Raw genomic sequence first — 25293 nt, forward strand, 5'->3', positions numbered from 1 at the left:
AGATAAATAATTAAGTGATCCTTAGAAGAAATGGAACAGTTTGTAAGAAAGATAAATTTCAGACCTTTTGCTAGGAGGGAAAACTATTAGGGCTACATACTCTATCATTCTAGAACCATTTCCTTCAGAATGCTTCTGGGTGACCTTTTCAAGATAAATTTTTAAAAATACAGTAAAAGATAGTAGTGTCAGTTGTTTGTGGGTGAAAATATAAACCCAACACTGGATATAATACAGATCAGAAAATTTTATTATTGAGATTACTTAAGGTTGTAAAAAAAAAAAAAAATTTACCTTTTGCCTGTTCTCATACTGATATGTTATCACTCTATTTCTAAGGATTCCAAGTCAATTAATGTAGAACTTTTAAAAATATTAATGATCCCTACTGTACCAAACTGTCCATGCTATAGTTCATCAATCTTACTCTTCCAATAAACCTAGAGATTTACATAAGATGAAAATGACAGTAGTCTCCATAATCTTAAAATCTAGGTGAAACAAATGTCCTTATGGTCCAATAATGTGTATAATAAAATGTAACCAGGTCACCAGATCAACATACTAGTGTGTAACTTTAATAATTTCTAGCAGCAAAACACCTGGAATAGCCAGTAACAAATGTTTTCATTGGATTGTACATTCATTTCTTTGTGAGAAATAATTTTAAAAAGTACTCTAAAGTATTGTTCAACTGCAGGCAAACATGAAAGATATCAAAGATCTTGCTTTTCTCCATCTTTCCCAGTGGAATCAGGTGCAACTGGAACCTTATTAGTTTCAACAAAAACAGATTCAAAGGCAGCTTCCTGTTCATCCAAAGAATCAGCAACCGTGGCTCCTTTAGTTAGTGTTGGGTTGGTAAAAGAGTGTTGCTGCTTGGAAATTTTACTTGATTCCACCGTTTTCCTACCTTTTCTTTTACCAAGAATTTTGACATAATTCGCAGGTATGAGTCCTGTTGTTTGGCCATCAAGGCTAGCCAGAAGCCAACCACGCACTTTGGGTTGTTGTTCTGATGGAAAAAAAAAGAGTCTTGTAATTACAATATACTTTGGAGGTCCAACAGAATATTAATGGTAAAATATCATATTCAGGAAAATCTGTTATGCTTACATAGTAAATAACAAATAGTACATGCATATATATTTAAAATCAAATGCTGAGTAGGCTTAACAGCTCTAGGATCCATTCTTCTATTTTTATTTTATACTTACTAAATATTTCCTTCCACCTTGAAGAACATAAAGTTTATCATCAGTTGGTCCATTCATAGAGTAAGGAGATTTAGTTCTCTCAAAACTGAAAACTAACATCAATGTCTTTCGTATTTTAAATTGGAGTCTAAAAAATGAGTATCTCATTCCTTCTCAACTGGCTAAGTTAGGAATAAGTATAGAAAAGATATACCTTTATGCACTCAGCTTTCTTAGCCTACTTTTGGCAAAAATATAAAATTCGTTTCATGCGATTGTGATAAACAATCCTGAAGATAGTAAATATTAATTTTAATCCAAGATGGGCAAAAAATTGAAGACCTCTGTTATTTCTAGCCATATGATAAATAAAGGCAATACTCTAAGCTTAAAGAAAGATTATTTAATGTACTCAATTTTCTATGGTATTTTCCTATTTTATCTATATCTTTAAAAAGCTGCTTAACTGTTACAATTTTAGTTCAACATTATAATTTAGACACAATATAAGACTTTTTAATGTTTAATGCTCTAAATAACAGGAAAAAACAAATTTACCACGTCTATGACCGATTTTGTTCCAAATGCCCAAACATGCTTTCCTTGAGCAACGGAGGAAAGCCAAGAAGCAAGCTAGTGTTAAGAGGCACTATTCATTGAAGAATAATGAAATATAAAATTTTTCTGAAGTGTTATGTAACTGAAAGAAACCACATGACCTCTAATTAAAATTATCTGTGTTGTTCCTGTCTCTAACAACAAATCTTTAAAAAATCATTCATTTGAAATCCAAAATAGTAAATTGCTATTTTCCCTATAAGAAAAATACGAATAGGCCCAGTGTGGTGGTACACATCTGTAATTCCAGCACTTTGGGAGGCTGAGTCGGGCAGATCACAAGGTCATGAGTTCGAGCCCAGCCTGACCAACATGGTGAAAGCCTGTCTCTACTAAAAATACAAAAACTAGCTGGGTGTGGAGGCAAGTGCCTGTAGTCCCAGCTACTCAGGAGGCTGAGGCAGGAGAATCACTTGAACCCGGGAGGCGGAGGTTGCAGTGAGCAGAGATCGTGCCACTGCACTCCAGCCTGAGCAACAGAGCGAGACTCTGTCTCAAAAAAAAAAAAAGAAAGAAAGAAAGAAAAATACGAATAGAATACCTAAAAGTCTGGAGGTTTGTTTTTTATTTTTTTCTTGAGACAAGGTTACACTACGTTGCCCAGGCTGGAGTGCAGTGGTGCTATTCCACAGGTGTGATTACAGTGTACTACAGCCTCAAACTCCTGGCCTCAAGTGATCCTCCTGCCTCAGCCCCTTGAGTAGGTGGGACTACAGGTGCACACCACTGCACCTCGCTTAAGTCTAGGTTTTTTGTAAAAGGGATGAGGCAAAGATTTAGTAATCTCATCCAAAATTTTCAATTATTTACATAGTAATGATTTGAACATTGAAGGTATTTCTTCCCTGCATAGAATGACTAAAACCAAAAAAAAAAGGGTGAAGTTTCCATTAACAGATCCTTCCATGAAAAAACATCCAGAGTTGTTAAAAGCACAAGGTCTCAAGTTAGACAAACCTAGATTCATAGTCCAGTTCTATTGCACCTTTGCTTTGTGATACTGGACAATTTACTTATTCTGAGTCTCAGTTTCTTCAAGTGTAAAACAAGGACAGGGTAATAATAGTACCACCTCACAGTATTATTCTAAGGCTTAAATGAAATATGTAAAATATAGTACCTTGTACATAGTAAGTACTCAATAAATAACGTTATTGTTATTAGTACCTTTATCAACAAAACATCACTTTTTGCAATAAACTTGAATCCCCATAAATACACATATTTAAAAAAATCCACAAAAATCCTGATAATCATTACTCAGGAAGGGTGGAGGAAAAGGCCATTTTGCCTAGAGTCATTAAAAAGTATCAGTGACTTGGTCCAAAAATAAACCTGAGATGCGTATAAATTTCTTGCTGGGGTTCTATAATACTTCACGACAATATTTCCTAAACTACTCATGATGAAATTTCTGAGGTAAACACTACTGAATAAAGAAGCAACACCAGTCCCAGTAATCAAGGACTAACAGCAATGCTTAGATGATGTTAGATAATTCCTTTGCTTTATTAGATTTGTTATGTTTAGTTACTGACATCACATTTTTGTGTGGGGATTAACAGTTTGAAATTCAAGTATTTTGAGTTTAGAAAAGCCTATATAAACAAAGCCTTTCCTTATCTCAGTGAAATACTATTAGAATAACTCTGCTGGGGCATTTCTTCCTGACTCCTCCAGATTTGGAAGCTCTAAATTGACATGAAAAAGAAGTTCTAGTAACTATCTCTAAGTTAACTAACAACGAACAAGATCCTTTGTTGTAATTTTTAATACTGCATTTATGAATATCAAAATTTACAGATAATTCCAACTTATTCATAATTTATTACCTTTGAGAGCTAAGTTCAGCATATCACCAGCCCGGAAAGAAATTTCTTCTTCAGATACGGCAGCAAAATCATATTCTGCTCTGGCAACTACATGGTCATCCTCACCACTTGCCCAGTTGATGCTGTCTATAAGCCAAATTAAAATTAGGTTAATAAAATTTACAAAAGAAAAATGCAGGTATTTCAATGGCTATGGTTTGCAAACTGCATAAATTTGCCAAGAGAAAAGTCCTCCCCTCCCAAGTAAAATCTATAATGAATACTATGTTAAATCAACAGTAGATCCACTAAAGATACCTATTATGAACTTCTTCCTTTCTTTAAGCTCCAACTTCCCGCTCCCTTACCATAAGCCAGGGGTTGGCAAATTTTTTCTGAAAAGGGTCAGATAGTTAGTATTTTAGACTTTGAAAGCCAAGAGGCAAAACAGGATATTGGGCAATTACTTTTATAAAAAGAGGAAACAAAATTTCCATAAATTTATTGACAAGATTAAAAATATAATAACCATGTTTCTTTTTTGTAATACAGGTCTATTTGGAAGTTACTTAGAAGAATGAAATATTTTGGGGGAAGGATATTTCACTTAATTGGAAATCAATTATAAATATTCATTTGCTAATTCTAATTTGTAATAAAATTTGAGGTACTGCATTTTTGAAAATGCCTTTTCACACAGATAGGTAACGTCAAATCCTAATATGAGTCTATGAGTATGTGGTTTTAATTGAGCATAGTTATTAGCTGGGAGAGTAGTAGGCCAGAATATAATTCTGTTAAATTCTTCTCTTGATATTTGCCTTTTACCATGTTATTATGTTGCAGATTAATCACTTCCAAATGAAGATTAAGTGGAAGTTCCTCAACTGCATAGTTAAATGGATGTTGAAATATGGAAATTTCCTTTGTGCTTGCATGGAGGTCCAAAAAACGCTCTAGCATTGTATTAATGACTTAAGCTTGGAAAATGTATCTGCTGCCAACTTGCGTGGGAATGGAGATACTGCTTGTGTTAACTTCTGACAGTCTGAGAGATACAAAGCAGTGTGACATTACCTGTGAGTCAAACTATATTAGGCGTTGTCAAAACTTTACTCCAGCATGTTTTGCATATAAGCACTGTTCTGCTTTGTGGTTTCAGTTTGAATTACTTAAGAATATAGGCCAGGCACTGTGGTTCACACCTGTAATCTCAGCACTTTGAGAGGCCAAGGCGGGTGGATCACCTGAGGTCGGGAGTTTGAGATCAGCCTGACCGACATGGAGAAACCCCATCACTACTAAAAATACAAAATTAGCCGGGCATGGTGGCGCATGCCTGTAATCTCAGTACTTTGAGAGGCTGAGACAGGGGAAATTGCATGAGTCCAGGAGTTCAAGACCAACCTGGGCAGCATAGGGAAACCTTGTTTCTACAAAAAAATAAACAAAATTAGGCAGATGTGGTGGCACGAACCTGTAGCCTCAGCTTGAATCGCTTGAACCTGGGAGGCAGAGGTTGCAGTGAGCCAAGACTGCAGTACTGCACTCCAGCCTGGGCAACTGAGAGAGGCCTTGTCTCAAAAAGAAAACAACAACAAAGAATATAACTAAGTCTGGGCTGGACATGGTGGTTCATGCCTATAATCTCACTCAGCACTTTGGGAGGCTGAGGCAGGATTGCTTGAGGCCAGGAGTTCAAGACCAGACTGAGCAACACAGTGGGATCTCGTCTCCACAATAAATAAATAAATTGGCCAGGTGTGGTGATGTGTACTTCTAGTACTAGCTACTTGGGAAGCTGAGGTGGGAGAATCATGTGAGCCCAAGAGTGAGGTTGCAGTGACCTATGATCATGCTACTGCACTCCGGCCTGGCTGACAAAGCAAGACCCTGTCTCCAAAAAGAACTCAGAATTTAACTAAGTCTGCAGTAAAAGGTGATTTCCAAAGCTGAATGGGTTTAATAACAATAGCTGAAAAGGAGTTCTGTTCAGAAAAATTTCATTCTTGGCCTCAATCTCAAAAAAAATAAAATAAAACTTAAGCCTTGTTCTGCCATTGAATTGCCATGCGGTAGGGCAAGTCGGGATCTTCAGCTTCTGTATCTGACAAAAATTCACAAAACTGACAATGATTATGTCACAAGAGTGAATAAACTTTACCTTGACACTACTAGTTCAATAACACATGATAAATTCAAATATTTTCTGCAGTGTGGCTGCTGATGAATAATACAATGAATAACCATAAACAAAAAAACTATTTTCAAAAGCTTTGTAACTTTTGTCCAACTAGGCCTTTTCCTGCTCCACCTATAATTTTCACCATTATCAGGTGCAACACATCTTAGCAGATTCAGGTTGTACAGAATCAGTGTTTTCACCTTCTTTGAAAATGTTCTTGTCTGTAGTTGAACCATGACTATTCACAGAGGCTAATTCTTCAGTCATTTCCAATTCATCATTGACTTCTCAAACAACTAAGCAGTACTGTCTTTTTTTTTTTTTTTTTTCAGTAGAGACGGGGTTTCACCACGTTAGCCAGGATGGTCTTGATCTCCTGACCTCATGATCCGCCCGCCTCGGCCTCCCAAAGTGCTAGGATTACAGACATGAGCCACCAAGCCTGGCCTATCTTTGTTTTATGCTACTTTAACAGAATACTATAGACTGGGTAATTTGTAAACAATGAAAGTTTATTTGCTCACAGTTCTGGGGGCTAGGAAATCCGAGATCAAGGGGCATTTGGTAAGGGCCTTCTTGTTGTGTCATAACATGGCAGGAGGCATCACATGGCAAAAGAGTGCACATGAGAGAGTAAGAGGGCCGAACTAGCTTGTATAACAAACTCATTCTCAAGATAATGAACTCACTCCCATGATGACAACATTTGGCCAACGGATTTAGCAAGTATTAATATCCATTGGGTCATGATGAGCCAAGGAAAAGCATTCAAATCATTTGTCTTATTTTAAGTTGGCCATGTTGTTCAAAATGCCGTCAACTCTTCAAGAAACTGTTCTCACTGAGAAGCTAATAATCTTAAACAAGTTTACTTTCTCTGGACATATTTTTTTTGGTTGTTGCAATTACCACGAGTAAACAGGTTTCCTTGCTTGGGTAACATATGAACCTCTCAGTAACTTATTTTGGTTGCAGCCTCATTTTATTTTATTTTTCTTTTGATGAGGAAATTCTGCTGTGATGAGAATTCCATTTTAAATTTTCTAATTTTTTTGACTGTTGATTTTCTGTGATGAGTGCTCAATCTGGTAAACGTTGATGTGTAGTATAGCCATTTAACATAGCTATAGTGTCACTGTATAATAGTTTTTTTACCATCTAATTCAATAACAAAATAATTCATACTATACTGTGTCTTGAAAATATGACACTCAAAGTACACTTTTTTCTTGTGTGCCATGTATGCATTCATAATTTAAAAAAACCCACTGTAGTATAACAATGTATGTATTACTCATCATGCTATCAAGTTATAACTAAGTTACTGAAATTTGTAGTGGGCAGAGCAAAAGTGAAGCCATCGGAATTTCACACATAGTCTCTGTGCAAACTATTCAATTCCACTGTTACAGTGGAAAAGCAGCCATAACAATATGTATGGAAATAAGTGTGGCTGTGCTCCAATACAACTTTATTAATGAAATTTGAATTCTATATAATTTTCACATCACAAATTATTTCAATTTTTAAAACATTCTTTTAATTTTCCAACAACTGAAAAGTATAAAAACCATTTTTAGCTTGTGAGCTGTACAAAAATAGGAGCAGGCCAGATCTTGCCCACAGGCCATGGTTTGCCAACCCCTGCTCTAAGAGCTAAAGTAATAGGACCTCAATTTTGCTTCTCCTCAAAAATCTCTTTGTATCATTACCGATTTCCTCTCCTTTTGACTCAGATAAAAAACTGTCCTTCCTTTTCACCTGCCAGGTTCCGTAAGATCACACCCTCTCTTACTTCCTATAGTAGCTTCTTCATCATTTAACTCCTATCTTTCCCTTATTTATAACTGCTCCTTCTCTACTGACTCCTTTCTTTTAGCCTAAAAACATTCTCAGATCTCCTCACTTCTGAAAAGACAAAGCAAAACAAAAAACTGACAATCTCCCACCACAACAACTTGATCACTCAATTTGGCCATTCTTTTCCTCCCTCCTTCCATTCACTGCTAATCTTTTCTTTTTTCACATCTTCTGACTTTATTTACCCTTCATCCTCTGCTACAGTTTCTGTCTTCTCCACTGTACCAAAACTACTTGCTGGAGCTTGATGACTTCCAGTTGCCAGATCTAATAATCTTTTCTCAGTTCTTGATCTTATTGTAGAACCTTACATCATTCATCATCCTTCCACTCTTCCTCCATAATGCAGCAATATGGTTCTACTTCTGTTCTTCCTGATTTCCATCTTACTCTGTCTTCTTTTCTGTCTTTCTATGATAGTAGTATCATTCACTTGTATTAGTTCTTCCATTTATTTATTTTGAGACGGGGTCTTACTGTGTCACCCAAACTGGAGTACAGTGGTACAATCTCAGCTCACTTCAGGCTCAACCTCCAAGGCTCAAGCCACCCTCCCATCTCAGCCTCCCAAGTAACTAGGACTATAAGCACGCACCACCACACCCGGATAATTTTTGTAATTGTTGTAGAGACAGGTTTTCCCTATGCTGCACAGGCTGGCCTTAAACTTCTGGGCTCAAGTGATTTGCGAGGCTTAAGCGATCTGCAGGCCTCATCCTCCCAGTGTTGGGATCACAGGGGTGAGTAATCCCAATCTGACTCTATCTCAGGACCCATGTCACTGCCATGCTGAGCCAAGCCACCATCATTTCTCACTTGAATTAAGGTAATGGCCGCTTGACTCTCCTGATTGGTTTCTTCTGCCCTAGCTCTACCTACAAACCATTCTTAGCAAAAAGGTATATATACATATATATATATGTATATATTTATATTTATATTTAATACTTTAAGTTCTAGGGTACATGTGCACAATGTGCCGGTTACAGAGGTATACATGTATCATGTTGGTTTGCTGCACCCATCAACTCGTCATTTACATTAGGTATTTCTCCTAATGCTATCCCTCTCCAAGCCCCTCCACCCCCTGACAGGCCCCGGTGTGTGATACTCCCTGCCCTGTGTCCATGTGTTCTCATTGTTCCACTCCCACCTATGAGTGAGAACATGTGGTGTTTGGTTTTCTGTCCTTGTGACAGTTTGCTGAGAATGATGGTTTCCAGCTTCATCCACGTCCCTGCAAAGGACATGAACTCATCTTTTTTTATGCCTGCATAGTATTCCATGGTGTATATGTGCCACATTTTCTTAATCCAGTCTATCATTGATGGACATGTGGGCTGGTTCCAAGTCTTTGCTATTGTGAACAGTGCCACAATAAACATATGTGTGCATGTGTCTTTATAGTAGCACGATTTATAATCCTTTGGATATATACCCAGTAATGGGATCACTGGGTCAAACGGTATTTCTAGTTCTAGATCCTTGAGGAATCGCCACACTGTCTTCCACAATGGTTGAACTAATTTACACTCCCACCAACAGTGTAAAAGCATTCCTATTTCTCCACATCTTCTCCAGCATCTGTTGTTTCCTGACTTCTTAATGATCATTCTAACTGGCATGAGATGGTATCTCATTGTGGTTTTGATTTGCATTTCTCTGATGACCAGTGATGATGAGCATTTTTTCATGTCTGTTGGCTGCATAAATGTCTTCTTTTGAGAATTATCTGTTCATATCTTTTGCCTACTTTTTGATGGGTTTTTTCTTGTAAATTTGTTTAAGTTCTTTGTAGGTTCTGGACGTTAGCCCTTTGTCAGATGGGTACATTGCAAACATTTTCTCCCATTCTGTAGGTTGCCTGTTCACTCTGATGATAGTTTCTTTTGCTGTGCAGAAGCTCTTTAGTTTAATTAGATCCCATTTGTCTATTCTGGCTTTTGTTGTCATTGTTTTTGGTGTTTTAGTCATGAAGTCTTTGCCCATTCCTATGTCCTGAAGGTGTTGCTTAGGTTTTCTTCTTGGGTTTTTATGGTGTTAAGTCTTACATTTAAGTTTTTAATCCATCTTGAGTTAATTTTTGTATACAGTGTAAGGAAGGAATCCAGTTTCAGCTTTCTACATATGGCTAGCCAGTTTTCCCAACACCATTTATTAAACAGGGAATCCTTTCCCCATTTCTTGTTTTTGTCAGGTTTGTCAAAGATCAGATGGTTGTAGATGTGGTGTTATTTCTGAAGCCTCTGTTCTGTTCCATTGGTCTACATATCTGTGTTGGTACAAGTACCATGCTGTTTTGGTTACTGTAGCCTTGTAGTATAGTTTGAAGTCAGGTAGCATGATGCCTCCAGCTTTGTTCTTTTTGCTTAGGATTGTCTTGGTTATGTGGGCTCTTTCTTGGTTCCATATGAACTTTAAAGTAGTTTTTTCCAATTCTGTGAAGAAAGTCAGTGGTAGCTTGATGGGGATAGCATTGAATCTATATATTACCTTGGGCAGTATTGCCATTTTCACGATATTGATTCTTCCTATCCATGAGCATGGAATGTTCTTCCATTTGTTTGTGTCCTTTTTTATTTCATTGAGCAGTGGTTTGTAGTTCTCCTTGAAGAGGTCCTTCACATCCCTTGTAAGTTCAATTCCTAGGTATTTTATTCTCTTTGTACTAATTGTGAATGGGAGTTCACTCATGATTTAGCTATTACTGGTGTATAGGAATGCTTGTGATTTTTGCACATTGATTTTGTATTCTGACACTTTGCTGAAGTTGCTTATCAGCTTAAGGAGATTTGGGGCTGACACGATGGGGTTTTCTAAATATACAACCATGTCATCTGCAAACAGAGACAATTTGAGTTCCTCTTTTCCTAATTTAATACTCTTTATTTCTTTCTCTTGCCTGACTGCCCTAGCCAGAACTTCTAACACCATGTTGAATAGGAGTGGTGACAGAGGGCATCCTTGTCTTGTGCCAGTTTTCAAAGGGAATGCTTCCACTGTTTGCCCATTCAGTATGATATTGGCTGTGGGTTTGTCATAAATATCTCTTATTATTTTGAGATACGTTCCATCAATACCTAGTTTATTGAGAGTTTGTAGCATGAAAGACTGTTCAATTTTGTTGAAGGCCTTTTCTGCATCTATTGAGATAATCATTTGGTTTTTGTCTTTGGTTCTGTTTATGTGATGGATTACGTTTATTGATTTGCGTATGTTGAACCAGCCTTGCATCTCAGGGATGAAGCCAACTTGATCATGGTGGATAAGCTTTTTGACGTGCTGCTGGATTCAGTTGGGCAATATTTTATTGAGGATTTTTGCATCGATGTTCATCAGGGATACTGGCCTACAATTCTTTGGTGTGTGTGTTTCTCTGCCAGGCTTTGGTATCAGGATGATGCTGGCCTCATAAAATGAGTTAGGGAGGATTCCCTCTTTTTCTATTGATTGGAATAGTTTCAGAACGAATGGTACCAGCTCCTCTTTCTACCTCTGGCGGAATTTGGCTGTGAATCTGTCTGGTCCTGGACTTTTTTTGGTTGGTAGGTTATTAATTATTGCTTCAATTTCAGAACCTGTTATTGGTCTATTCAGAGATTCAACTTCTTCCTGGTTTAGTCTTGGGAGGGTGTATGTGTCCAGGAATTTATCCATTTCTTCTAGATTTTCTAGTTTACTTACGTAGAGGTGTTTATAGTATTCTCTGATGGTAGTTTGTATTTCTGTGGGATCGGTGGTGATACCCCTTTTATCATTTTTTATTGCATCTATTTGATTCTTCTCTCTTTTCTTCATTAGTCTTGCTAGCAGTCTATTTTGTTGATCTTTTCAAAAAACCAGCTCCTGGATTCATTGATTTTTTGAAGGGTTTTTTGTGTCTCTATCTCCTTCAGTTTTGCTCTGATCTTAGTTATTTCTTGCCTTCTGCTAGCTTTTGAATTTGTTTGCTCTTGCTTCTCTAGTTCTTTTAATTGTGATGTTAGGGTGTTGATTTTAGATCTTTCCTGCTTCTTGTGGGCATTTAGTGCTATAAATTTTCCTTTACACACTGCTTTAAATGTGTCCCAGAGATTCTGGTATGTTGTGTCTTTGTTTTCCTTGGTTTGAAAAAACATATTTCTGCCTTCATTTTGTTATTTACCCAATAGTCATTCAGTAACAGGTTGTTCAGTCTCTATGTAGTTGTGTGGTTTTGAGTGAGTTTATTAATCCTGAGTTCTAGTTTGATCGCACTGTGGTCTGAGAGGCAGTTTGTTGTGATTTCTGTTCTTTTACATTTGCTGAGGAGTGTTTTACTTCCAATTATGTGGTCAATTTTAGAATATGTGAGATGTGGTGCTGAGAAGAATGTATACTCTGTTGATTTGGGGTGTAGAGTTCTGTAGATGTCTATTAGGTCTGCTTGGTCCAGAGGTGAGTTCAAGTCCTGGATATCCTTGTTAAACTTCTGTCTCATTGATCTAATATTGACAGTGGGGTGTTAAAGTCTCCCATTATGATTGTGTGGGAGTCTAAGTCTCTTTGTAAGTCTCTAAGGACTTACTTTATGAATCTGGGTGTTCCTGTATTGGATGCATATATATTTAGGACAGTTAGCTCTCCTTGTTGAATTGATCCCTTTACCATTACGTAATGGCCTTGTCTCTTTTGATTTTTGTTTAGTCTGTTTTATCAGAGACTAGGATTGCAACTCCTGCTTTTTTTTGCTTTGCATTTGCTTGGTAGATCTTCCTCCATCCCTTTATTTTGAGCCTATGTGTGTCTTTGAACAAGAGATGGGTCTCCTGAATACAGCATACCCATGGGTCTTGACTCTTTATCCAATTTGCCAGTCTGTGTCTTTTAATTGGGGCATTTAGCCCATTTACATTTAAGGTTAACATTGTTATGTGTGAATCTGATCCTGTCATTATGATGTTAACTGGTTATTTTGCCCGTTAATTGATGCAGTTTCTTCATAGTGTTGATGGTCTTTACAATTTGGCATGTTTTTGCAGTGGCTGGTACCAGTTGTTCCTTTCCATGTTTAGTGCTTCCTTCAGGAGCTTTTGTAAGGCAGGCCTGGTGGTGACAAAATCTCTAAGCATTTGCTTGTCTGTAAAGGACTTTATTTCTCCTTCACTTATGAAGCTTAGTTTGGCTGGATATGAGATTCTGGGTTGAAAATTATTTTAAGAATGTTGAATATTGGCCCCCATTGTCTTCTGGCTTGTAGGGTTTCTGCTGAGAGCTGCTGTTAGTCTGATGGGCTTCCCTTTTTGGGCAATCTGGCCTTTCTCCCCGGCTGCCCTTAACATTTTTTCCCTCATTTCAGCCTTGGTGAATCGGACAATTAACGTGTCTTGGGGTTGCTCTTCTCGAGGAGTATCTTCGTGGTGTTCTCTGTATTTCCTGAATTTGAATGTTGGCCTGCCTTGCTAGTTAGGGAAGTTCTCCTGGATAATATCCTGAAGAGTGTTTTCTAACTTGGTTTCATTCTCCCCATCACTTTCCGGTACATCAATCAAACATAGATTTGGTCTTTTCACATAGTCCCATATTTCTTGGAGGCTTTGTTCATTTCTTCTCACTCTTTTTTCTCTAATCTTGTATTCTCGTTTTATTTCATTAATTTGATCTTCAATCACTGATATCCTTTCTTCCACTTGATCGAATAGGCTTTTTTTTTTTTTTTTTTAAGATGGAGTTTCGCTCTTGTTGCCCAGGCTGGAGTACGATGGCGCGATCTTGGCTCATTGCAACCTCCGCTTACCGGGTTCAAGCGATTCTCCTGCCTCAGCCTCCCTAGTAGCTGGGATTACAGGCATGTGCCAACACGCCTGGCTAATTTTGTATTTTTAGTAGAGATGGGGTTTCTCCATGTTGGTCAGGCTGGTCTCAAACTCTCAACCTCAGGCGATCTGCCCACCTTGGCCCCATGAAGTGCTGGGATTACACGCGTGAGCCACTGTGCCTGGCCACTGAATCAGCTATTGAAGCTTGTGTGTGCATCACGAAGTTCTTGTGCTGTGGCTTTTAGCTCCATCAGGTCATTTAAGGTCTTCTCTACACTGTTTATTCTGGTTAGCCATTCATCTAACCTTTTTTCAAGGTTTTTAGCTTCTTTGCGATGGGTTAGAACATGCTCCTTTAGCTCGGAGACATTTGTTATTACCGATCGTTGGAAGCCTACTTCTGTCAACTTGTCAAACTCATTCTCCATCCAGTTTTGTCCCCTTGCTGGCGAGGAGCTGCGATTCTTTGGAGAAGAGGCACTCTGGTTTTTGGAATTTTCAGCTTTTCTGCTCTGGTTTCTCCCCATCTTTGTAGTTTTATCTATCTTTGGTCTTTGATGTTGGCGACCTACAAATGGGGTTTTGGTATGGATGTCCTTTTTGTTGATGTTGATGCTATTCCTTTCTGTTGTTAGTTTTCCTTCTAACAGTCAGGCCCCTCAGCTGCAGGTCTGTTGGAGTTTGCTGGAGGTCCACTCTAGACCCTGTTTGCCTGGGTACCACCAGCAGAGGCTGTAGAACAGCAAATATTGCTGCCTGATCCTTCCTCTGGAAGCTTTGTCCCAGAAGGGCACCCACCTGTTTGAGGTGTCTGTTGGCCCCTACTGGGAGGTGTCTCCCAGTCAGGATACACAGGGTCAGGGACCTGCTTGAGGAAGCAGTCTGTGTTCTCGGAGCTCGAACACCGTGCTTGGAGAACCACTGCTCTCTTCAGAGCTGTCAGACAGGGACGTTTAAGTCTGCAGAAGCTGTCTGCTGCCTTTTGTTCAGCTATGCCCCGCCCACAGAGATGGAATCTAGAGAGGCAACAGTTCTTGCTGAGCTGCAGTGGGCTTTGCCCAGTTCGAGCTTCCCGGCTGCTTTGTTTACACTGTGAGCTACTCAAGCCTCAGCAATGGCAGACGCTGCCCCCGCCCCATCAAGCTGCAGTGTTGCTGGTTGATCTCAGACTGCTGCGCTAGCAGTGAGCAAGGCTCCGTGGGTGTGGGACCTGCTGAGCCAGGCATAGGAGGGAATCTCCTGGTCTGCCAGTTGCGAAGACCATGGGAAAAGCGTGGTATTTGGGCAGGAGTGTACCGTTCCTCCAGGTACAGTCACTCATGGCTTTCCTTGGCTAGGAAAGGGAAATCCCCTGACCCCTTGCACTTCCTGGGTGAAGCGATGCCCTGCCCTGCTTCAGCTCGTCCTCTGTGGGCTGTACCCACTATCCAACCAGTCCCAATGAGATGAACTAGGTACCTCAGTTGGAGATGCAGATATCACCAACCTTCTGCGTCGATCTCGCTGGGAGCTGCAGACCAGAGCTGTTCCTATTTGGCTATCTTGGAAACGACTGCCCGCAAAAAGGTATTCTTTTTAAAACCTAAGTCGGCTGGGTGCAGTGGCTCATGCCTGTAATCCTAACACTTTGGGAGGCTGAGGTGGGCAGACTGTCTGAGCTCAGGAGTTTGAGACCAGCCTGGGCAACACAGTGAAAACCCGTCTCTACTAAAATACAAAAAAGTAGCCGGATGTGGTGGCCTACACCTGTAGTCCCAGCTACTCGGGAAGCTGAGGCAGGAGAATTGCTTTAACCCAGGAGGTGGGTGGAGGTTGCAGTGAGCTGAGATCCCACCACTGCACTCCAGCCTGGGTGATAGAGCAAGACTCTGTCTCCTGAAAAAACCAAAACCAAAACCAAAACCAAAACCAAAAAAAAACCTAAGTCCGGACATATTACTCCTTTGCTCACAAATCTCCAATGGCTTCCCATTTTGGAATAAAGGCCAATGTTCTTACACATGTCTACAACTTATACCATCTACTCCCTTCATCTCCTGCCACTAACACTTTGCTCCAATCACACTGGCCTCCTTCCTGTTCCCATGATATGCCACTTACATACCTCTGCATTTTTGCTGTTCCCTATGCCTCAAAACACTCTTCCTTCAAAGAGCTGTAGGACTTATTCCCTTAACTCCTTCAGGGAGGCGTTCCCTGACTATATGTAGCACTGCAACCCCTGTTCCTCCTCCTGACACTCCTAATATTCTTCCCAGTTTTTTTCCCCTATAGCACTTACCAGTACCTTCTGGCTTACTATGTATTTTACTTATTTATTTACTATTTCTCCCTATTTGGTTGCCACAAAGGCAGAGAATTTTTTTTTTTTTTTGAGACGGAGTCTCGTTCTGTTGCCCAGGCTGGAGTGCAGTGGCGCAATCTCGGCTCACTGCAAGCTTCGCCTCCCAGGTTCACGCCATTCTCCTGCCTCAGCCTCTCCAAGTAGCTGGGACTACAGGTGCCTGCCACCACGCCTGGCTAATTTTTTGTATTTTTAGTAGAGACGGGGTTTCACCATGGTCTCGATCTCCTGACCTTGTGATCCGCCCGCCTCGGCCTCCCAAAGTGCTGGGATTACAAGCGTGAGGCACCGCACCTGGCCGAGATTTTTAGAATATATTTTATTCATTGCTATATCCCTAGCTCTGAGAATTCTCTGGTATGTAGTTGGCACCCAACAAATATTTATTGAGTTAATGAATAAAACATTATCCTTCTAATAACCCAAATTTAAAGGTCTAGGGCATTTTGATTTCTACTTTGCCTTTATATACCTCATTTAGTCAGTAACTACATCCACTGAATCTATTATATGAATCCTGCTTCTCACACACTCTATTTTGGGTCTTCATTATCTCTCAGTCTAATGCAAAAGTATCATAACTGATGCCCCCAAATTAATAAATATCTATTAAGTACCTTCTATGTGTCAAGCAGGTTAGACAGTAGGAATACAAAGGTGAACACAACCCAAATCCTTTATGAACTTTACCATCTAATTACAACATGCTTTGACTTCTACTGATTTATCTTAAACCCTTCAGACTGACTTTTGTTTACATGTATATCACAGTCTGCTTAAAAACAAAAACAAACATAAACTACCGAAAAACCCTCCATTCCTTATGTAAAGATTAAGTCTCATAATGCCAATTAAGAGCTTCTACTACTAGCTTTCAACCTAATTTCTCAGCATTATTTCTTACTATCCAATGCAATACTATAGGACAACCACCAAACAAATCTCATATTTTCTGCCTATATACTTTTGTTCAAGCTGGTCTATCAGCTTGACAGTTTTTGTTTCTTTATCTAACTTTTGAAAGGTTGCCTAGCTTTCAAAAATCTAACTTAGATGCCATTTCTTCCTGGATACCACAGTAAAAAATGCTAGCTTCTCTTTTCTAAAGTGAGCTAATACTCTCTACTAGTTGAGAGAATATAGCTTAACATTCAACTAGTCCTGGTTTTGTTTATAGTTCTGCCTTATTAAAGATGTGACCCTGGGTAAGTGAGTGCTCTGGATCTCAGTTTTATCACTTGCAAAATGAGGATAATTCCTATTTCTTTGGGTTGTTGAAATAATTAAATGAGATAAAACACACAAAATACCTAGCACAGTGTCTTGCATATTAAAAAAGGGTTCAAGAAACCTTATGTCTCTCCTCCAATTGTCATATTTATCACACTTTCTGCCTCATTACAATTACCTGTATATGTGTCTTAAACCACCTCCCTTCCAATAAATTTTAGAAAGATAGGAATTATGCCCTATGTATCTTTGTATCCTCCACAGCACCAATTTCAGTACCTTGTAAACAGTAAGGTAATGTGCACTGTTAAATTGAACTAATAATAAACTAATCAGCAAACCTATTTTTGCTATATATTCCTCTGCTAGTTTTGAAGCTCTTAACTGAAAATATAACTGGAAACAGTAAATACAAATCAATATAAAGAAAACTAACCAATCTATTCTTGAAATTTGAGATTGTTATATGGTATCTGAACATGTTCCCTTACAGTTCTCTTACCTGTTACTTCATCACTGTGAGTAGACAATAGTTTCCAAATGAGGTAAGGACCACCAAGGATAACAGCAAAGAACAAGAATATTGGCCAAGATTTTGCTGAGGTAGCTGCTCGGTCCTCAGCACCAAGGCATGCCACAGTTCCTTCACTCTCCGCCCAGAGGTCTTCATTCTCAGAGCCTCTTCTTAAACCTAACATCCGCTGTAACCGTCTGTAAAGATACCGTATAGTCCTAACTAATGCAAAAGCTGAAAACACTTTTGTAAAGTGTATTTTCAATCGGGAAAAGTGATTTGCTACATCCAATACAGCCCTGAAACTGTTATAGACAGCTGAAAAGGTAGCATCCATCATCATACTGACAGAGGCAAAAGCATGCACAATACTTTCAATGGACTGAAATGCACCCCTGCTGCTTTCTTCAGCTTGCTGAACAAATCTACTGGGTGGAAGATCATCTACACGGAGGCGGTTGTAGCCCAGCCCATTATATCCATAAGTATAAGGACTATAGCCTCCATAAAATGAATTTCCATAGGCACCATATCCAGAAGAAAATGAACTGTAAGCAGGTCTAAAAGTGTTCACACTGCTACTTCCTGTCTGCTGTGATGGCCTTGGAAGAATAGGTGGGGGCACTCTGGTAAGTGCTGGTTGTCCAGGTCTTGTCATTAAAGTAGGACCCAAATCAGCAGATCTAAAACCAAAAAAGATTCAAAACATTTATTTAAGCATACAATAAATTCAATTCAAAGTAAGTATTAAACACCTCCTATATACCTGGTGCTATGACAAATTCTACTGAAGATTGATTAATTGATTTAGAGACAGGGTCTCACTCTGTTGCCCAGGCTGGAGTGTAGTAGCACAATCAAAAGCTCACTGTAGCCTCAACCTCCCAGGCTCAAGTGATCCTCCCACCGCAGCCTCCTGAGCAGCTGGGACTACAGGTGCATGCCACCACACCTGGCTAATTTTTTATATTTTTTGTAGAGATAGGGTTTCGCCATGTTGCCCAGGCTGGTCTCAAACTCCTGGGCTCAAACGATCCACCTGCCTTGGTTTCCTAAAGTGCTGGGATTACAGGTGTGAGCCACTGTACCCAGGCATCACTTTAAAGTTTAAAAGTTAATAGTTTTTAGTATACTCACAGAGGTGTTTAACTATCACCATGTCTAATTCAGAAGATTTTCATCACCTCAAAAAAGAAACCCCATATTCATTAGCAGCTATTCCCCATTTCCTGCCCACCCCTCCACCCATCTTTGGCAACCACGAATCTACTTTCTGTCCCTAGGTTTGTCTATTCTAGACATTTCATATATAGTTAATTCTTGTTATTTAAGACAGTTATATTCTGTAAAGTTGCTGTGAACTCTCAACCAGCAGATACCAAATTACTGCTTCTTTCATCAACCAATCAATACATATACTTATTTTATATGTGTTTCTGTTTAAAGTCACTTTATTCCAGGTATATTGTTAACTCATTAACAACTCATGGCCAACAGCACAACAGCTCATGCCTGAATGAAGCTTATCTAACACCTGTATTTTCTCTGTAAGGCACACTACAGCCTTCCTGTGCTTAGGAACACTAGAGATCACTTCAGCACTATGCTTGGGGGCCATTTTAGACAGCAAAATCACCATTAAAAAATCTGAAAAAACCTGGCACTAAACAGACTTTGATAAGGACAACTATTTACAGCATGACAGCTGAAATAAGAAACCAGAGTGTTGCTCTTTTGTCTGTCAGTTGTCCCTCAGTTGTCAGCTGAGGGACAACTCAGATTTTTACTTGATCTACGTTTGTCCTCAAATGACTGTGAAAGTGCCAGGAATATTGATTTTGAGATTACAAATAAATTTTAGTGAGCAGACCATTTTGAAAATACAGAATCCACAAATAGTGAGGATCTATGGTAAATGGACTCATACAATATGTAGTATTTTGTGACTGGCTTCTTTCACTTAGCATAATGTTTCCAGGGTTTATCCATTTTATAGCATGTATCAGCACAGGCAGCCCTTGGTATCTGTGGGGGAGTGGTTTCAAAATCTCCTTCAGATACCAAAATCCATGAATGCTCAAGTTCCTAATATAAAATAGTATAGTATTTGCATATAACCTATGCACATCCTCCTGTATGCTTAAAATCATCTCTAGATTATAGTATCTAATACACTGTAAATGTTATGTAATTAGTTATACTGTAGTGTTTAGGAAATAATGACAAGGAAAAAAGTGGTACATGTTCAGTACAGATGCATTTTTTTTTTCTGAATACTTTTTTTTTTTTTTTTAAGAGACAGGGTCTCACTCTATTGTCCAGGCTAGAGTGTTGTGGCACAATCATGCTCACTGAAGCCTCCAACTCCTGGCCTCAAGTGATCCTCCCACCTCGGCTTCCCAAAATGTCAGGATTACAGGTGTTAGCCAACACATCTGGCCTATTTTCTGAATATTTTTGATCCACAGTTGGTTGATCAGGTGTGGAAGGCCAACTGTATTTCATTCATTTTTATTGCCAAATTATATTTATTCACACATCAGTTGATGTATATTGGGGCTGTTTTTACTTCTTGGCTATTACAAATAATGCTGCAATGACCATTTATGTACAAGTTTTTGTATGGACATGTTTGCTGGGTTATATGGAAACTCTACAGTTAGCCTTTTGAGGAAGTGCCAGATTGTGTTCCAAAGCAACTGCACCATTTTACATTCTCGCCAACGTATGAGGGTTTCCAGTTTCTCCACATCCTTGGCCACGTCTGCTCTTATATTTTTCATTAAAGCTATCCTAGTGGGCGTGAGGTAGTATTTCACTGTGGTTTTAATTTGCATTTTCTTGACGGCCAACGATGTTGAGCATATTTTCATGTGCTTATTGGTTGCTTTACAATCTTATTTGGAAAAATATCTATTCAGATACTTTGCCCACTTTTAAGTTCGCCTTCTTTTTTTTTTGGAGACAGGGTCTCCCTCTGTCATTGAGGTTGGAGTGCAGTGGCGCAAACACGGCTCAAGTGATCCTTCTGCCTCAGCTTCCTATGTAGGTGAGACCACCACTCCCGGCTAACTTTTTGGTGGAGATGAGGGTCCCACTTTGTTGCCCAGGCTGGTCTCAAATACCTGGGTTCAAGCAATCCTTCCACTTCTGCCTCTCAAAGTGCTGGGATTACAGGCATGAGCCACTGCACTTGGCTTAGCCTTTTTATCACTGCTTTTTAAATTATTGTGCTACATGAGTCAAAAATACCTTTAAAAATTTTTTTTTGAACAAAAATTCAATTAAGGCTCACACACTGCATTTGGTTGTTTTGTTTCCTTTCTTTTCTAAACTAGAACAATCCCATTTTTTCAAATATCCCTGACCTTCTAAAGAGTCAACCCAGTTTTTTTCTAGAAATGTCCTACTCCCAGCCCAGGCATGGTGGCTCATGCCTGCAATCCCAGCACTTTGGCAGGTTGAGGCAGGCGGATCCCCTGAGGTTAGGAGTTCGAGACCAGCCTGGCCAACATGGTGAAATCCCATCTCTACTAAAAATATAAAAATTAGCCGGACGTGGTGGTGGGCGCCTGTAGTCCCAGCTACTCCGGAGGCTGAGGGAGGAGAATCGCTTGAACCCCGGAGGTGGAGCTTGCAGTGAGCTGAGATTATGCCACTGCCCTCCAGTCTGGGTGACAGAGTGAGACTCTGTCCCAAAAAAAAAAAAAAAAAAAAAAAAAAAGAAAGAAATGTCCTACCCCAGATTTGTGTTTCCTCAAAGTGTTGTTTAACTTGGACTCTTATTTCGCCTCCTATTAAATTAAGATTGCATTTAACGGTTTGATTGGAATCAGGTTCAATATTTTTTAGCAAGAATAATTCATAAGTGATATTGTTTACTTCACACAGTATTACTTTAGGAGGCATATTTGTGAAGCTAAGTTTGATTAGTTGGTTAAGGAGGTGACTATTAGATCTTTCCATTAAAATGTATCTTTCCCTTTGTAATTAGTATATAATCTATGGGATGACAGTTTGGTACCACAAATATTCTATTCCTCAGCAACTGTTCATTTGACAGTTTAGCATCCATTCATCATCCTTGCCTGAAACAAATATTAGATGTGGAACTGCAAAATGGTAATTTTCTAATCCAGGCTAAAGTTTTAATTTAGACTTGTATCATAATATTATAAACAAGCTACTAGAACTTTGTTTTTCTTTCTTTTACTGGATCTGATATTTAAAAATGGAACAAAACTTAAAAGGAGCCAGTGAACGACCAGATAGTGCAGTGCATTCAGGCTTTGATGAAACAGTTCTGCTCCAAAGTATAAGCAATAATAGAGCAAACAGAGAGACAAACAAACAGACGTTATCTAGATTTAACACAAGACAGACTTAAGGAAGAGAAACTAAACAGAAATGTAAAATGGTAAGGAAGGCTGAAGCTACGGGCCTACTCAATTCTGGTTCTGTAATCAGGCAGCGACAGCCAAGAGGCAGGCTTCCATGAACTAACAAAAACAAAAAGTGCTCCATTAAAATGGAACCAGTTCATTGCTTGAGGCCGGGAGTGAGGATGTGCCACCTTGGCTCCTACAAAGAGATTATAAAATTTGCTGATGATAGTTTAATATTTTGAGAAAGTTACAGAACTAAGAGAGGGAGAGGACTGTGATAAGGCCTCCAGCCCAGGAAATGAAACAACTGACCGACTTGATCTGTGATATCCTTAATCTAACTCACTGTTTTTGTGTTTGTTTTTTTTTTTTTTTGAGACAGGGTCTCGCTCTGTCACCCAAGCTGGAGTTCAGTGGTGCAATCATGGCTCACTGCAACCTCAAACTCCTAGGCTCAAGCGATCCCTCCCATCTCAGCTTCCCAAGTAGCTGGGACTACAGGTGTGCACCACCATGCCTACCAATTTTTTTTTTTTTTGGTATTTTTTGTAGAAATGTGTTCTCGCTACATCTTGAGAGGCTGGTTTCCAACCCCTGGGCTCAAGCAATCCTCCTGCCTTGGCCTCCCAAAGAGCTAAGATTACAGGTGTGAGCCACCATGCCCAGTCTGACCCACTGTTTTTATACCTGATTCTTACCTAAGTTGTAGGTAGAGGGAACAGGTAGATGCAACAGGAAACCTATTAGATAGAGGGGAACATGGAAGAGGCAAAGGAGAGAAGACAGAACTCCAAAATTACTACTCAAAATGACCATCTCAAAAATGCCACACACGTGAAGAAATAAAAACACTAAGAAGCCAATAAAAATCAGCAAGTATAAAACCCAATTAAAAAAACTAATTTATATAACAGCTCAGCAATGATTTTAGATATGTTAAAAATTATCAGAGAGAGAAATGAAATAATATCTGTGAAATAAAAATTGAAATTAAATAAAAACATTTAAATATTTTAAAAATTCCATTAGAAATCTTAGAAAAGGTGTGGTGGCTCACGATCTCGGCTCACTGCAAGCTCCACCTCCCGGGTTCACACCATTCTCCGGCCTCAGCCTCCTGAGTAGTTGGGACTACAGGTGCCCACCACCACGCCCGGCTAATTTTTTGTATTTTCAGTAGAGATGGGGTTTCACCATGTTAGCCAGGATGGTCTCGATCTCCTGACCTCGTGATCCGCCCGCCTCAGCCTCCCAAAGTGCTGGGATTACAGGCGTGAGCCACTGCACCCGGCCTCAATGACTGGTTTAATACCAGATTAGACACAGTGAAAGAAAAATATCAGTGAACTAGGAAAGAGATGGGAAGAAAATACCCAGAATGAAGCATAAGAAACAGAAGGATAAATACAGAAAAGAGAGTAAGATACAGGGAGTATAGTAACATATGGGGTATATATGCAAGTTGAGTTAAAGGAGTAAAGTGCCAATAGATAGAAACCATATTTAAAGAAATAACGGCTTAAAGTTTTCGGGAATTAATGAGAGGCATCAAAATCAGATTCAAGTATCCCTATGAATTCCACCCAGGATAATACAAAGAAGACCACACTGAGGCCTAACAAAGCAAATTGCTGAAAACTAAAACAGAGAAAAAATATTGAAAGCAGCCAGATGGAGAGTGGGGTAAGATTCTTTTTAAAGGAGCAAAGAATAAGACAGAGATGGGGAGGGAGTGGTGGCTCATGCCTGTAATCCCAGCACTTTGGCAGACCTAGGTGGGAAGATCACTTGAGCCCTGGAGTTCAAGATCAGCCCTGGCAACATGGCAAAAACCCATCCCTACAAAAAATACAAAAATTAGCTGGGCGTTGTGGCATGTACCTGTGGTCCCAGCCACTCGGGAGGCTGAGGTGGGAGGACTGATTGAGCCCTGGGAGGCGGAAGCTGCAGTGAGGTGTGATTGAGCCCTCTCAGGGCTCAAGCACTCCAGCCTGGTGGCAGAGTGAAACTTCTTTCAAAACAAACAAACAAACCAAACAAAAGACAGAGATGGCCAAAAAGTCAGAGAGCTGACCAAAAAAAAAAAAAAAAAAAGGAAGTCAGGAAAAACTTAGGTCCCTTGACGACAATGTTGAGAAGGCAGATCTCTAGACTTCTTGCTAACTAAACAATAAATGTCTTAATAGTCCAAATCACAGTAAGTCAGATACTGTTACTTATAGCAGACACTATTCCCGATATAATGCTTAACAGAAGAAGAGATAGTAAAGACTAGTGTTCAAACAAAACTTAAAATAATATTTAAAGGTATAATTGGTGAGAATTTTCCTGAATTAAAAAAAGAAATGAATCCTCAGACTGAATACTATGGGTACTAAGCAGGAAGAAAAAAAGTGTGTGTGTGTGTGTGTGTGTGTGTGTGTGTGTGTGTCTGTATATTCCTACCTGGACACAATATAATAAAGCTAGAGGACCAAACATATCAAGGCTACTAAGGACAAGGCAGTCTGCCTATAAAGAAATGAATTAGGCCAGGTGAGGTGGCTCACGCCTGTAATCCCAGCATTTTGGGAGGCTGAGGTGAGAGGATTGCTTGAGCCCAGGAGTTCGAGACCAGCCTGGGCAACAAGGCAAAACCCCATCTCTACTAAAAGTATAAAAATTAGTTGGGCATGGTGGCATGCACCTGTAGTCCCAGCTACTCAGGAGGCTGAGGCAGGAGGACCACTTAATCCCAGGATGTAGAAGCTGCAGTGAGCCATGACTGCACCACTGCACTCCAGCCTGGGTGGCAGAGTGAGACACTGTCTAAAAAAAAAAAAAAACATTAGACTCAACAGAAAAATTTATCTAGCTATAAAACTTTGATACAAAACCAGAATAGTACAAAGAAAGAAAATTTCAATTTCACCTGGGAACATGTATGCAACAATCTTACAATATTAGAATAGAATTCTTTTTCTTTTTGGAGACAAGGACTTGCTATGTCACCCAGGCTGGAGTGCAGTGGTATGATGACAGCTCACTGCAGCCTTGAACTCCTGGACTCAAAGGGATTCTCCCACCTCAGCCTCCCTAGTAGCTAAGACTACAGGCACACACCACTATACCTGGCCAATCTTAAAATTTTTTATAGAGACAGAGTCTTGCTATGTTGCTCAGGGTAGTCTTGAACTTCCGGCCTCAAGCAATCCTCCTGCCCTGGCCTTCCAAAATGCTGGGATTACAAATGTGAACCACTCCAACTGGCCTAGAATAGAATTTGGAACTATGTATCAGAAAAAAATCATGACTAATCCGAGCTCAGTGAGAAACGCGAGGATGGTTCAACAATAGAAGGTTAATTGATACAATAAACAACATTTTCTCTAAT

General features: G+C 39.5%; 1 protein-coding gene across 1 annotated transcript in view; it reads right to left on the reverse strand.

Annotated features, from left to right (window-relative positions):
* Positions 1 to 227: 227 nt before the first annotated feature.
* The window catches only part of PEX13 (peroxisomal biogenesis factor 13), a 29996-nt gene continuing 4930 nt past the window's right edge, over positions 228 to 25293 (reverse strand). Inside the window, exons 2-4 of the mRNA XM_055242739.2 lie at positions 17524 to 18218; positions 3647 to 3772; positions 228 to 1015 (exon numbers count right to left, since the gene is read on the reverse strand). Of these exons, the coding sequence (XP_055098714.1) occupies positions 717 to 1015; positions 3647 to 3772; positions 17524 to 18218 (1120 nt within the window). The 3' untranslated portion in view covers positions 228 to 716. The remainder of the gene's footprint in view (positions 1016 to 3646; positions 3773 to 17523; positions 18219 to 25293) is intronic.

Source organism: Symphalangus syndactylus, chromosome 14 (genome assembly GCF_028878055.3).
Source record: "Symphalangus syndactylus isolate Jambi chromosome 14, NHGRI_mSymSyn1-v2.1_pri, whole genome shotgun sequence".
NCBI classification, from domain to species: domain Eukaryota; kingdom Metazoa; phylum Chordata; class Mammalia; order Primates; family Hylobatidae; genus Symphalangus; species Symphalangus syndactylus.